The sequence below is a fragment of the Labrus mixtus genome, chromosome 17 (assembly GCF_963584025.1).
Source record: "Labrus mixtus chromosome 17, fLabMix1.1, whole genome shotgun sequence".
In the NCBI taxonomy this organism is placed as follows: Eukaryota; Metazoa; Chordata; class Actinopteri; order Labriformes; family Labridae; genus Labrus; species Labrus mixtus.
The window spans coordinates 3,062,236-3,077,076 of record NC_083628.1 but is presented as its reverse complement, the minus strand read 5'-3'; the positions used below and the strand labels follow the sequence as shown (position 1 = coordinate 3,077,076).

Sequence of the window (14,841 nt, the reverse complement as noted above, 5' to 3'; positions counted from 1 at the left end):
TTGCTTTATTTCTGTATTCTCATAATTGTTTTAAACTCCTGTATGTTGTTTCTTTAATGCATTGTACAACACTTTAAAAAAATGTTTTAAAATGTGCTTTAAAAAAAATGTAATTGACATATTTAATTAAATTTAAATAGCTTACATATTACATAAAATACATTAAAAACTGACAAATATAATTACCATGTATAATGAAATATACGTCAAACATGCAGCATCTTTGTAGTTTAGTTTTTCACAAGTTTTTAGTTTAGTATAAATGTTTTTATTATGTATTTAATTCAATGTAATGGCCTTTCTTCATGTTTTATTGTTGTTTATATTGTATTTATTTTCAAAGTTAAAACGGTGTATACCCCATACCTTTTGTTCAAGCTGTGATATCTGATTGTTCAATGTTCAACATTTGTTTTATAATGTATTTAAATCACTCTCTCTATTAAGAAGTATGTAAATACTGTAATTCATTTAAATGTAATTCAGTAAATAGTGCAATATGTCCCACTGACATTTTTTGGCGTAGAAGAACAGGTTGCGAAAAGTGCCCAAGAATTGATTGCCTAAAAATTGATTTACGTCATTAAAGCAAGACAAGAAACAAACGTATTTATTCGTCATATCCTTCAGTTTGTTTACGACCTAACAGGAGGACTGCTGCATCAACTGTACATCATAAAGTCAATAACAGCAAGATGTGCCCTGCTGATAATAACCCATCAAACCATATCTGTATAAAAAATAGCAAGGCGTTTTCCTCACTTGTTCCTCTGTTTAATCTTTTTATAAAATGCATAATAATGACTGAAAAACACAGTGAACTTTATAAAATAAATGACAACAAGAGGCATTAATAACACAACACAATATATCCAGATCGGGTCAATTTACACGAGTGTAGCGAGCATTTAAGGTCGACATGAAATGTTTTCTTCAGGCATACAGTCGGCAGACTGCGAGTACAGTACATGGAGGCAGTGACACACATGCTCTCTAATCAGTCATTAAAATAACATTAAAGCCAGAGATTTCTCTCAGAGTCATTTTGTCCTTCCAGGTTTCTCCACAAGAAGGCACAGTCATCACATTCAAAAAACATCCCTTCACACACATAAACTATAATAATAAGAATAATAAGAATAACATGTAAAATCACCGTCAGTAAGAAAGAGTAAGTAATCTTCTTTCCTTCAGCAGGTATTGCTAAAAAATGTGGCTGACAGACGTCTTCTGTCAAAGTACAAACAACAAAAATGACACAGAGGATCGGCCTTCAGTCTCTGGGTTCAGCTCATAGACAGAATACAAGAAGGGGAATTAGCCCACAGGTACAAGACGGTCAAATTCTTCAATACTTGGATACTTTACAATTCCACATCTTTAAGAAATATACCCAATACTTGGTTCCTGGGACTTTTTTTTAAGTTTGCCTTGGCGTCGAAACAGGTCTCAATATCATTTGAATTTTACTAGAATAGTAGCAAAGTTTAAATCTGGCATTGTGACAACCCTACACAGGTGTGAAAAGTACAATTCATTACGTAAGGGTCTTGAATATGCTTTCTTTCTAATGGCCAGCAGGGGGCGACTCCAAAGGAAATGGTTTGTTTTGAAGGGTTCTCCTTATTTGTCGCCTCCGCCTCTTCTTTTCTTTTTCCACTAAAAGACCAAGAACTGACACCGCCAGCGCCATTTTCTACTTTTTATCAGACATTATTCTTGATTAGTAGGCGACCTATCAGACGAGTGGTGAGCGACAGCGGTGTGAAAATGGTGTTCTCGTATCATAACAACAGACGACCGCCCCCTGCTGGCATGGAGAGTTCTGTGGTGGTTGGCCGTCGGCTGGAGTCTTTGCGGTGTGTTCAAGTGCAACTTTTTGTCGAAGACGTGAGGCGGCCTTCGTCGCCATTAGTTCTTTGCGGTCTGCTTGGTGTGTCAGGGCCTTCAGTTTATTTATCACATCAGTAAGTTCTTCCGATGTGTTTCTGGTGTCAATCGCTAGCTCAAGTCTTCCTCAATACAGAATGATGTACATTTGTAAACTATGGCCCCATTTAGAGAAAAATAGACACAAGATCAATGCATTAACTGTGATGTCATCCATTGGTTTGCCAAGTGTCACTTTGAGGCTCCAAGTTGGGGAATTTGTTTTGTACACCTCGTTTAATTTGGGGCAATAAGTAACTAGTTTCTGACGTGTGCAGGTAGCTAAAACCAAGCGAGGGGTTAGAAAATACAAAGTCATCAGCTAACGTTAGAGCTACCTTAGACTATAAATTTAAAGGTAGGATAATTTTTTACATGGACTTTTATATGTTTTGCATCCGATGAACTCGCCCCCTGCTGGCCAGCAGAAAGAATGCAAGTAAAAGCCACTTCAGTGTAAGACTGCTTTATGCTAGAAACAAATATTCATCAAAAATACTGTTTTCTGTGACTGACAAAATGCACCTTTCTTATCAAGCGAGTGCTAGCATTAGCAGACGACTTAGCATTCAGTAACTCCTCTCTCCTCTCCAGCTTCCTGTCCTTTGTCTAAACATGGTCACATTTGGCTGAAATAAAGAATAATGCAAATGTCACAAAGGCTACTTCCACTTCTTATAGAAAAGTCTACGGTTCTGCACGGCCGAATCCCAAACCCTCAACATTTAGAAGAAGGAAAAAAATGTCCGGGAGAGTGAAACTTGAAGCCGTTCCCAGAGGGAAGTTTGATGCTTCCTTTAGAGTTCGTGGGCTTTTTAGAAGGAGGAGGCGGAGGCGGTTTAGCCCCCAGATTCTGGTGACCATTCGGTCTCTCGCCAGTGTTGTGCTCATTCGATTCCCGTGCGTCTCTGCTCACGGACTCATGTCGAGGCGAGAGGTTGAGCAAACCCAAAACGTCTTTCTGAACCGTGCTCATTTTTTTATTCCCGCCTCGGAGGTAACTGGCCGGACAGGGCTCCTCGTGTTTCTGACCGGCGCCGGCCCAGAACGCCTTTAAGTTATGAATAGTCTGCACTTTATTATCCTGTTTGACCTGGCTCAGTTCGTGGGTGTTTGCCGGGCTGGAGGAGGCAGAAACCGATCCCGTCGAGGAGTAGGAGAGAGCTGGGGATGGGGCGTCGTCGGCAGGAGAGTGGGACGGTGACACGTGGGAGGTGTAAGGTGACGGAGAGTATTTGAATTTGAGCGGAGCCTGGGCATGCACGTCTGAGGAACCCGTGTAGAAAAAGGAATTCTGTTTTTTTACAGAGAGCGATAAAGACGGCGAGGAATGAGGCGGGCTGTTGTACCCGCCGGAGCTGATTTTCTGCAAGGACGAGGAGCGGGACGGAGGTTTAGGCCGGGTCGGAGGAGGCGTTGAGACAGACGGGGAGAGAGGGGACGAGGAAGCCTTTAAGCTCGCCCTGCTGGGAGGTCTGCTGAACGCGCTGGTCTCAGAGGGCTGAAACCCCCGCGCTCCCCCGGTCAGAGTCGGGGTTGTGGGAGTGGACTGAGAAGTCTGCCGGGCCTGCACCTCCGCTTTCCCCTCGCCCGCCCTCTGCGTCGTCCCTCTGATGTTCGCCTTCTGCAGGCTCTCCACAGCCTGCATGTGGCTCTGCGTCTCCTCCAGGATCTTCTGGGCCAGCTCCTGCGGGTCCAGCTGTCCCACGGGCACGGTCCTCTCCTCCTGGGACTTGACCGTGCTGTCCGTCTCGGTGCTCGACTGGTCCGACTCCGAGCTGCTGACCTTCCCTTTGCCCAACCTCTGAGGAGACGAGCTGGGACAAAATCAAAAAAAGAAAAACACATTATTTCTAGTTCTATTAATGAACTCACCTTGGAGTAGATCTTTCAAGTCATAATGGAGCACATAACTGTGACACAAAACTCATGAAAATTTACTGTCACATTCAGAGTGAGCAGCATGTCTGAATGAAAACTGCTGAATTTTCCATGTCCACTTTATTCTGACATTTTCATGCCAGCCCCCAAAAGTAAATTTTCCGTGGGAAATCAGGACGAGCTAAAAGCAGGAAACATCAAGAAAACTCACCACAAGCGAAACACATGATGTTTATATCGACGCTTGGATGTATTCACAGTATAAAAGAAAGAGCAGATCAGACTTGTGAGAAGACAAGAGAGTGAAGCAGACATCATGACTGCTCGTGGGAAATCAACACCATCACCCGCCTGCTGGCTTGCGGGGAATTATCTTGAATAGTTTTCTGCTGCGTTCACACATCAGTTCAACTTCACACAGAAATTCGACGAAAGAGCCTTTCCTGATTTTAAATTGTTACTATTTTTACACTTTTTAGAATTCCTTTAAAAGAATTGTATGTATTTTAAAAGTTCTTTTAAAAAGGGATTTTATATTTTAAGTGATTTTTATTCCTTAATCTTGCCTTGTTTATTATTCTATGACCTGCCTGTTTTTTTATATTTGCTGTCCTTGTAAAGCACTTTGTAACTTGTTTTTGAAAAGTGCTCTATAAATAAAGATTATTATTATTAAAGGGCTAGTCCGTAAATTCTGGGTAAAGACAAATCATCTGTTTGTTTTCAGGAGTTTTCAGTGAATGTGTGAAAGCACGATGTGACTGAAGCTCCTGCTGTGTCTTTACACAGTGTTCCTCTTCTGCTTTTCCAAAACCATAATGCCATGTGAAACCACACACTTGGGAAGATTGCGCCATTCCTGATGCAATGCGTTAGAATAAATTTGCAGTTATGGCATTGTTGCAGACTCTAAAGAGCGCGTGATAATAAACTTACAGTTGCTGCCTGTCTTTGGGGCTTGCAGGAGGTTTCCGGGGCAGCGGGGGCGGAGCTTTTATCGGCGACGTAGGCGTGCTGACGCTTCCTTTGGAGGACATCGTAAGAGGGTACCCATGAGCCCCTGCAGACCCTCGCCCAGCCGCCCCCCTGCCCTGTCTGTGTCCTGCAGGCAGAGGCAGCGTGTCGCACTCCCTCCTCCCTCGCCCTAACGGCTCGCTGCTGATTATGGAGTACCCCTCGTAGTCGTCCTCCTCCCCTCTTCCTCCTCCTCCCTGATTGGTCAGGCGACCTCTTTGCAGGCCTCCCGAGTTTCGACGCGAGGAGTAAAGACCCCCTCCGCCTCGGGATCTGTCCAGGTCCTGCGGGTGCGAACGCTGGCTGATGATGTCACTTCCTGCGGGCTCGGGCCGCGACAGGAAGCTGAGGGAGGAGGCGAGGGAGCTGAGGCTGTAGACGGAGATGGCGTCGCAGGAGAGGTTGTCGGGGCAGACTGGGGGTAAGAAGGATGGCTGAGGGGGGAAGCCGCTGAAGGAGAGGGGTAAGGAGTGAGGCTGGGAGGTGGACTGGGAGGAGGAGAGGGACTCCAGGGACGAGGAGCTGTCCATGCTCAGACGCTTGGGAAGCTCCGTGGAGTCTGAGGAGACAGAGAACGAGTGTTATGATGGAAGTGAGGAAAAAGATTTAGAGGGGTTTATTTTCAAAGTTCTCACCAAAGAGAGCCAGAAGAGACTGCAGAGCGAAGTGCATAGTGCGTCTGCTCGCCTGCTTTCCAGTCTTCAACACGACCTCCTCCTGACCGACCTCACACAGATCGAAACCTGAGAGAAAACAGAGCGATGTCATCGACTACTCAAGTTCTGTGATTGAATTGAAACATGAGGCAACTTTCATTTCCATTTTTGACAAATTAATACGTCAAACTCAACTTTATAAATCCAACTTTTGAAATACTTAAAATGTTATTAGGTATTATTGTCCTGTCGCCATGGAGACAGAGCTTTGGATGTATGGGAAGGGTGGCACCAAGCTAACTTCCCAATATCTCCAAAACACACCTTTGTAACAAAGCCTTCTGCTTGTGCTTTTAGTTTCGTTAGTTGCTTAGTTGATGAAATCTGTTTTTTATTTGTATTTTTTTTTTCTGTAGCACTTTGAGATTTTTTTTTTCAAAAATGTAAAGTGCGTTACAAATTAAATGTATTATTATTATTATTATTATTATTATTAAATGTATTATTATTATTATTATTATTAAATGTATTATTATTATTATTATTATTATTATTATTAATAATAATAAAACTTAACACCACAATAGATTCACCATAAATCCCTCCCTGATTGTGTGTAAATATGTATCTAGTTCGGTCTTACTCCTTCAGCATCGATTATTATCAAGAATTCCCGTCTTTGAAGTCGAGTTAGCTTCCTGTGTCATCTGTGAACTAGTTTTTTAATTGGATGAGTTTCTCTATAGCTTCTCTGAAACCTTTTTCTTAACACATTTGGTAGAATATCTAACATATATCTAATGAATATCTAATATCTATCTTCAATATTCACTGAAACGTCTTCCTGTTCCATTCATTTGAAGGCAAGGCAAGTTTATTTATGTAGCACATTTAAACAACAAGGCAATTCAAAGTGCTTCAGTGAGGAAAGAAAAGAAATGTTAAAATTGAAAATTAAAAAAATCACTGAAATTGTTAAATCTGAAAATATGTTAAAATAAAAATAATAAAAATAAAATTAATAAAAAAAATAAAAAATAAAAGTAAAGAAATTAAAATAGTTACAAAAATAATAATAATAATTACAGTGCAGAGTAAAAGTTTAAAATCGTATTTAAAGCTGTTTAATTAAAGGCAGCTGTAATCAGGTGTGTCTTCAGCCTCGATTTAATAGAGCTGAGAGTTTCAGCAGACCTGCAGTTTGTTCCAGATATAAGGAGCATAGAAACTGAGGTTGTTACAACTGTCTCTTATGGAGTTCTTGAACATTTTGTGAAACACTGAGGCTCCATGAGTCTCTTTAGGTAACTTGAAATCCTGAGGTCAAAAGGTCACTGACTTCTCTAATGTTCCACCAACACAACATCTAAATAAAGTGTAAATATTTCCAGATGTTCCCTCTCCTTATCAGTCTACATTTCTTCTCAAGATCCTGATATAAATCTGCATTTTTTTCATACAAATTACCAAGACTTTTATAGAAGCCACAGTCGGTGTTATCGTGTTGGTGACTCACCGAGGGCAGCCAGGAACTCGTGGCAGCCTGGAAGCCTCCAGAGCTGAACGCTTATCGACACCTGAATGGGAGCCAGAGAGAAGTCTTGCTCCTTATCGCCCGACTGCAACTGAACCAGCACCTGATGGAGCTTTGAGGAGGAGAGACACAAAACAAGAATCAGAGGAAGAATCAGAGGAAGACTTGAGGCTCTGACTCAGCATTATGAGTTGTACTCTCGGGTTGGATGGCGTTCTCTGGCGACCTGTATGCTCATACTGGTACACTTTTATATATATATGAGGCAATTCTTTGTCTGCTTTCACACTATCTGTGTGTTTTTATCACACAGGAAAGTACCGGACAGTATTCTTTGTGTTCTCAGGACCTCTTTATGCTCTCTGTTCCAAACGTTCGGACAGAAACAGGGAAAAATAGTTCTGCTCCCTCAGCCTGGAATCTGTTGCAAAATGACTCAAAACTCAAGGAGCTGGTGTCCTTACATGTTTTTAAGTCTAAAATGAAATCCCTGGACGCAGATTCTGAAGGAGGTCAATGTTTTTAGCTCGACTGCTTGGACTTCTGACTCCCAGATGTGACTCAAGATGTTTCTATTTTAATGCTAACTTTAGCATTTTGTAAATTGTACTATGTCTCTCTTTGTGTCTGTGTCTGTAACTTTGTGTTTGTGCTGCTGCCTGTCTCGACCGAGTCTCCCTTGAAAAAGAGATTCTTAATCGAAATGGGACCAACCTGGTTAAATAAAGGTTCAAACAATTAAAATTAAATAAAGGATAGTTACTGAACAATTCACATTAAAACAAGACTTATTCATTTATTGTTTTCCTTAATCATTGCCCGACCCTCGTATGTGTCACTTCTTAAAGGGGCCACACGAGGGTGTCAGTGAGCGTCTCTGTGAGCGTCTCTGTGAGTCTCTGACACACTCCCGTCTGCTTGCTGTTTGTTTGTAAATGCTCGTATGGTCTGTGTACACTGTGATATTGAATGATCTTACGGCTAAGTTTGATTTTAAGAGTGTTGGAGCACAAAAAGCTTTCCATTAAAACCCATACGTAAAACTAGTGTTTTTATCAGCTTTCATCCTTTGTTTGAACTCAAGTAAACAACGTCATTATTGAACACTTACCATTCCCACCATGCTTTTAACCGCCTTTGTGAGGTGGGTTTGAGAGGAGAGGAAACAGGGGTTTAGTTCTGTGTTTGTGTGAAAGTGTTGTGTTTGAGTCACCGCACACACACGGCCATGCATGAACGATGATTTACTCATGATGACACCTGATGATGCACACACTTCAGGAGGATCTCAAATGTCGTATGAAATGTAATACAGTAAGCTAAGACCAACAGAGGGGCGTGAATAGATCCCCGACTCTTACTGATGACTAGCTGGATGAGAAACATCACGGATGATGAATAGCTGAGTGTCCTTTCTTTGAAACGATAATAAATCATCTCTGGTTAATGACTTAAAGAAATGTTCTTTACACAAGAAGGAGACAGAGCGTATACGGATGAGAGTTTGTCCGTCATCTGATCTCATGGTCATGTTCACACAACAGCATGAAGAACGGGCAAAGACACACATGCAACACCACGACATGTCTCCATAAACCAGTGGAGGTGAGTCATTTACCTTTGGTATTGTTCTAAAGTTCAATTTAACGACTGAACTTCCTTTCTTATGCAACTCGAAACTTATTGTCTACAACACTTCAGATAGAAAAACTGCTGTTTCTTCTTTTATATCTCCGAATTTATTTAAAGGAAGGAGCAATCAGTAAGATATCTACTGAGTGAAATGATAAAGTGAGCTTACTATCTGATCAGACATTAAGGAAACATGCTTTATTGAAGTGCTGGCTTCTCTGACAACAATGCAGCAGCCAGTATGTCCTCCTTCTAACTTTAGATTCTGCTCCTGAATGCTCTGGATTTGTTTGGACCAGAGAAGGTAGGCGCTTTTAAGGCACCCTGACACGGCCTTTTTGGAAGCTACTCAGTTTGCCCGGGAAAATGTCAAACCAACAGGTGCTGCAGTGATGGAAGCGGGGAAGAGAACTGGTTCAGACAGAAGTGACTGTACCAGACATTAAAGTTTTGGCAAAACACAGAAAGGTTTCAAGACTGACGCAGAGCTGGCTAAACACTGAAGCTTCGTTGTCCACTGCATGTTAACCTGCATCAACATTGACTCTAGAGAGGAGCGGGCGGGGGGAGACAGCTCTAATGTTTTAAATTTGGACTGCAGTACCCATTTTGAATGCTTCATGTCAGAGTTACAACATGCTCCTTTAATATTTTATTTTTTTACGGCTTCTACAAAAGACGCAAAACTAACAGGGTCAAATTCCTTATATGGGCATACAGGCCTGGCCAACAAAGCTGATTCTGATCCTGATTTATTGATGAATGATCCACCAGTCATTGCAAACACTAGTGGCTTATGATCCGAAACACTTTCTTCCGTTATCAAACGCTGTATTTTGAAAAAGCTAGTCAAGAAAAAAAGATGTAAATTAATACTATATTGTCTAAAAGAACTTTAATTTGATTATTATTACATAATCAAAACTACACGACTTTCTTAAACTAAAATAATATAAGTTTGTCAGAACTTCCTTTCTGCTCTCGTCAATCATCTCATGACCCCTCTTATTGATCAGGCGACCCTTTGAGGGGGCCCGATGCCCCCTGATGCATCGGTATCAACAATCTAATCATGTTTTTACTGGAAATATTTGAGTACATTCATAGTGTTTAAGGTTCTAAGCTCTTCATCCACCACTGGCATGAAATATCTATCTGCCATTACAACACCACACAGCACGTCAGTACCTTATGAATGAGCTGCTCTCCAGCCTCAGACACTGTGACCAGTTTGCAGAGAGCCTGCAGAGCTGCTGGAGTGAGACCTGAGGGAGTACAGAGGAGTAATTAGTAATAATTACATACATTACATACAATGGAACAAGCAGGTTGTATATCTGTCACTATGATTGACTTTGGAGACATTCAGAAGGAGCTGTGTTACCGAGCAGTGACTGCAGAGTGGTGCTGCACTGCTGCAGACGATCCCCGGGGTCTGATGTCGGGAAGAAAACCGCCGCCGGGAGACCAGCACCGCTACCGGAGATATCTAACCGGAAACCCACCGCAGAGAGGAGGGCCTGCCACCCGGGCACCCCGCCGACCTTCACCCAGAGGAGACGGGAAGACATGAGCACAGAGGGTGACATTTAAAGACAAAGAGAGACGGGGGAACACACAGACCTTGTTCTCGACGCTTTGCTGCGACGTGTACATCGGGTTACATTGACCGCTCTGAATCCTCTGCAGAGACTTCTCCACCTGCGGAGAGGAAGAGACAAAGTCGACAACGTGTTTAAGACTTCGGAGCTCGATTTGCATTTTGCAGTATTTTCTGAAGCAGTAATTTGTTTGAATGACTCAAAGAGTTGTGGACGTGTCTCACCAGGTGGAGCAGCACTCTGAGGGCGTCTCTGGCCCTCTCCGGGTACTGCAGGATCTCTGACAGAGCCTGAGCCACCAGAGACATCGGGCTGTTCAGCTTCACATCGCTGCCAATCAGCATGTAACCTGAAGGAAAAGCACGCTCTGAGAGATTAAAACACACTTCAACTGAAGGTCATTTAAGCTTTCTAAACAATACAATAAAGTTTTTAAAAGAAATGTTGGACACAGTCTGAACTCCTCTGTGCCAACCTGCTCTACTAACACCTTATTAAGAAACAGATGGAACTTCATTAGAATTGCGTTACATTAACGCCCACTGGGCATTAATGTATCTTCCTTACATGCACTCTGTGAGTAGTTACACACATTAAGATTTTTTCTCATAGTCCACTGCACAGCTCCTACATTACAGCTTTTGTACATTTTGTGTTTTTTATTTTTATTTTTATTTTTTATATTTTACATTTTTAAATTCAATTTGATATATTGTAATAGCTTCTTATTCTGTATTATTTAAGTTGTTGCTAGTTCTGTTTTATTTCCTTGTTAATTGTTTAGCACCAATACACCAAGTCAAATTCCTTGTATGTGTAAATGTATTTGGCAATAAACCCCGATTCTGATTCTGATTTTGATTCTGATTCTGAATTAGAAAACCTTAATCGAACTCATACAAAGACAGTAGTAGCTCTTGTGTTCTGCAGGTAAAATCACTGTTTTTGAGTCCAGTTGCTTTGAAGATAGAGACATGTTTTTTTTTCTTTTTCAATATTTGGTATATTGTTATCTCTAACTCTATTCTGCTAAAGAAAGACTGGAAAAAGAGGGAGAAGAGAGTGGCAATGGGCCAAGGGTCAGAGTAGGACTGTAGCCTCTGTACATGTAGCATATACCCTAACCCTTGAGCTACATCCACGCGCCTACCTTAGTGTTTTTTATGTGTTTATGCATGGTTCTGTTTGCTCACCCGCCCAGTTGGAGGGGTGTGAGAAGTGTTTGCTGCTCTGAAGCGTCTTCATGGCCTCCGTCAGAGCGGCGCTGGTTTTGGTCCCGTTGAGGAGCGCCGTGTAGAAGGTGTGCGTGAACAGTTTGGAGGCGGCTATTGGCACGGGCCACAGGGAGACGCACACGCACTGGACACCCGCGGCCAGGAAGGCCCGGGTCAGACCCACCACCCCGTCTGCTGACACCCTGCTGCTGGACTCCGGGTACAACCTGAGGAGAGGACCAGAATCAGAGGTCAAGACAAATTTGCAATTCTTAACGGGCTTTTGTTGAATCTAGTAAATGTCTGTACCTCAGAACCACCAGTTTGACGCTCAGGCACAGGTCCAGGATGTCTGCAGCAGTGAGGAGGAAGTCATGAAGAGGTGGACTGTCGTACACGCTCTCCAAGTCACACAAACTGTCCCCGTCCTCGCTCATCTCGTCTGCTCCTCTGAGTCCCTCCGGGCTGCTGTGGCTCTTTGAAAATGAACCCCTGATTCTCCCGTCTTGACCTTCAGTGTCGCCTGCAGTTGATGTTCCACATGGTGACCTCTCCCTGGATATTCCTCCTCCTCCTCCCCCTCCTCCTCCTCCTGCATGCTCCTGGCTGGGCGCGAGGACCAAAGCGGCGAGTTTCCAGGATATGTGAGTTGCAAAGTGGACGCACTCGGCCTGATTCAGAGCTGCTAAAACGCGCTCCTTTGTGGCGTTCGCTCCGGTTAAAGGATGACACCCCAGCTGTTCCCCGAGGCCCAGGGTTTCCTCCTGGGCTGAAGGTAACGGTCCCCACAGCCAGCGGTCCATCACAGAGGAGGGCAGGCGAGGAGCTCCGACCACTGCAGCCACCGAGCCTCCGTCAGAGCAGTGGAAGGGGCCTCCACGACGGGGATGAGGCTGGGGGAGCAAAGGAAATGAGGAAAACTATTTAAATAGTGATTCTGGTGTTGTTTGTTAGTTTTTACACTTTCATGGTCTAAATGACTTCGTACCAGGCTCTCCAGAGGGTCCTCGTCAGCCTAGGTGAATGAGATATCCTCCTTTCTTATTTTAATTTTTAATTTTTAAAAGAGTAGATTTATTTAGCTTGCAACCAAAAGTCAGGCTGTGATGTCATTCTTGGGGAAAATGTGCCTGAACAAAGTACATCCACTAAAAGAGCAATTTAGCTAACAGGCCCAGTGCATTACCATAATAGTCTTACAAGGTTACAGAATTATGACGAGACCTTTGTGTTAAGGCTGGATACTTTAATTCAAAGCACAAAGAGCCATGTCGTCGCTCTCTTCAAACACACCAGACGTCATTGACAAAAACAGTCATTTTACCTCAGAGGAAGCCGGAGATGCTTCTCCACCGCTGAATCAATCAAACCAGTATTTAATTGTGTAACTGTGTTGCACAATTTAATTTTGTTGAATCTCAATTAACCATCTAAACCATCAAATTCACAAAAATAACCCAAAAAAGGCCGAGCTATTGAGAAAACAACAGACGGGCGCCACGTGTGCTCTGCAAGTTAAAATGACTGTTTTGTGAATGGAGTCTGGTGACTTTGAAAAGGGAGGAATAACGGCTGTTTGGGGCTAAAGAAAATAAGCATTTTACTTTCTTTTTTTAGGGGTTTTGTGCATTTGTTTGAGTGACAGGACAGTGGATAGAGTTGGAAATCATGGTGAGAGAGAGAGGGGAATGACCTGCAGGAAAGGAGCCACAGGTCAGATTCAAAACCTGAACCTTTTAGTGAAAAACACAAATTTCACTTCACAAATATAGAATTATTGGGAGCCAGTAAAGTTCAGTTGTTGGAGCGAGCGTCCCAGGTACAGAGGCTACTAATCTTGTCGCACTTTAGGTGGATCCTGATCCTGTCCCTGTTTGGTGCATGTCATCCCCTACTCTCTCTCCCCCCAGATTTACAAAATGCCCCAAACAAACAAACAAACATAAAATTATGCAACACCTCAAACTTAAACCAGCAGCATCTAGCAGGGACGAGGGGGTGTGGAGGACAGCTGAAAATACAAGTACATGTTCATTTATTACGTGATATTACAAACTAAAGAGACCACTACACCCACCTTGACGGATGCTCCCAGGCTGGCTAAAGAAGGAACAGAAATGAGACTGAACCTTTCATAAAGGTATTCATTAGAGGAGCTGCCTTTGAGCAAGGCAAATGGGATCAGGTACAATTCTCCCTCCAGCACCAACACGAGCTGTCTGTGTCTGCCCACAGGTCCGCTGCTGTGCATCAGGCCCTGGAGGAGACGAGAGGAGACAAAAGAATCAGGAAAAGGAAGTGTAAAAAGGATAAGTTGATATGCAGTCCACACTCAAATACATACCCCTTCCATCGGTGCTATGAGTAAGTCATAAAGGGCTCGCAGAGGAGGTTTGCTGATGTTACTCGGCCTGCATAGAGGAGAGTTTGAGCTCTCCTTAGCCGGAGAAACGGTGGCGCTGTAGAGACTCGTCATGCTCTGACAGCTTCTGGAAGAGGCAAAAAAACAATCACGGCAGAGATTAAAGTGGAGGAGCGAAAAAACAGCAAGACTCAGCGAAAAATCATTCAAACATAAAGATCAAGTCAGACCTGTTGAAGAGGTTGTTTCTGGACACCATGCGGAGGTAACCTGTGGGGTCTGTGGCTGAGGTGAGTTTGTTGTTCAGCTCCTCAAACTGTTGCTCCAACAGATCTCCGGCTTCACTCTCCGTCTCGCTGCTGGAGCAAACTCTGCAGAGAAGAAAAAGAGTAAGTCAGTGTTATTACTGCACGCTAATATCAGCAGGAAAATGAAACAAAGCAGTAGTAAATCTCACACTCTCACTCCATGCATGCCTTTTCTGACATTTAATTGTTTGTTTTTTTCCACCTCAATCTATGGCTTGACTTTCAACAGATTGCCCCTGAACGCACCGGTCAACATAATCATCATCTGTCTGAATCACACTCTATGGTTTGAACCTTTAACCGAACAAGTGCAATTGTAAATCATAGGGATGTGCCTGCCTGTGGAGAAGCCAATCCCAATGATTTAGGGGTCAACCGTCTGGGAAAAGACTGCGGTTTCCAAAGAAGAAGAAGTACAAAAAAGCTGTGGTATTTGCTCGCACTGATCGGCACACCACAACTTCTTTTCATGAAAAAAAAAAAAGGTTAAAAACTGAGACGATTGGGAGGGGGAAGGGCTATTGCACTATATCAGATATTACTGTCACTGCCACAGAGACTTGTTTGTCTTACTTGTTCTGCACATTATTATACCATTTGTGGCAATGTGGAATATTACTGCCCAACCCTGGTGTTTTCTATGTTTTATTATTCTTTTTTTGTATTTTGTGTTTATATATACATGATGAAAACTCAATATTTGAAAATAT

General features: G+C 42.8%; 1 protein-coding gene across 1 annotated transcript in view; it reads right to left on the bottom strand.

The window, feature by feature from the left end:
* Positions 1-594: 594 nt before the first annotated feature.
* The window catches only part of ttc28 (tetratricopeptide repeat domain 28), a 126,458-nt gene continuing 112,211 nt past the window's right edge, over positions 595-14,841 (bottom strand). Inside the window, exons 22-35 of the mRNA XM_061060740.1 lie at positions 14,054-14,194; positions 13,806-13,950; positions 13,539-13,718; positions 11,771-12,354; positions 11,441-11,688; positions 10,472-10,596; positions 10,270-10,347; positions 10,031-10,190; positions 9,835-9,911; positions 8,126-8,149; positions 6,997-7,126; positions 5,460-5,567; positions 4,747-5,383; positions 595-3,746 (exon numbers count right to left, since the gene is read on the bottom strand). Coding sequence (XP_060916723.1) covers positions 2,648-3,746; positions 4,747-5,383; positions 5,460-5,567; positions 6,997-7,126; positions 8,126-8,149; positions 9,835-9,911; positions 10,031-10,190; positions 10,270-10,347; positions 10,472-10,596; positions 11,441-11,688; positions 11,771-12,354; positions 13,539-13,718; positions 13,806-13,950; positions 14,054-14,194 — 3,736 coding nt within the window. The 3' untranslated portion in view covers positions 595-2,647. The remainder of the gene's footprint in view (positions 3,747-4,746; positions 5,384-5,459; positions 5,568-6,996; positions 7,127-8,125; positions 8,150-9,834; positions 9,912-10,030; positions 10,191-10,269; positions 10,348-10,471; positions 10,597-11,440; positions 11,689-11,770; positions 12,355-13,538; positions 13,719-13,805; positions 13,951-14,053; positions 14,195-14,841) is intronic.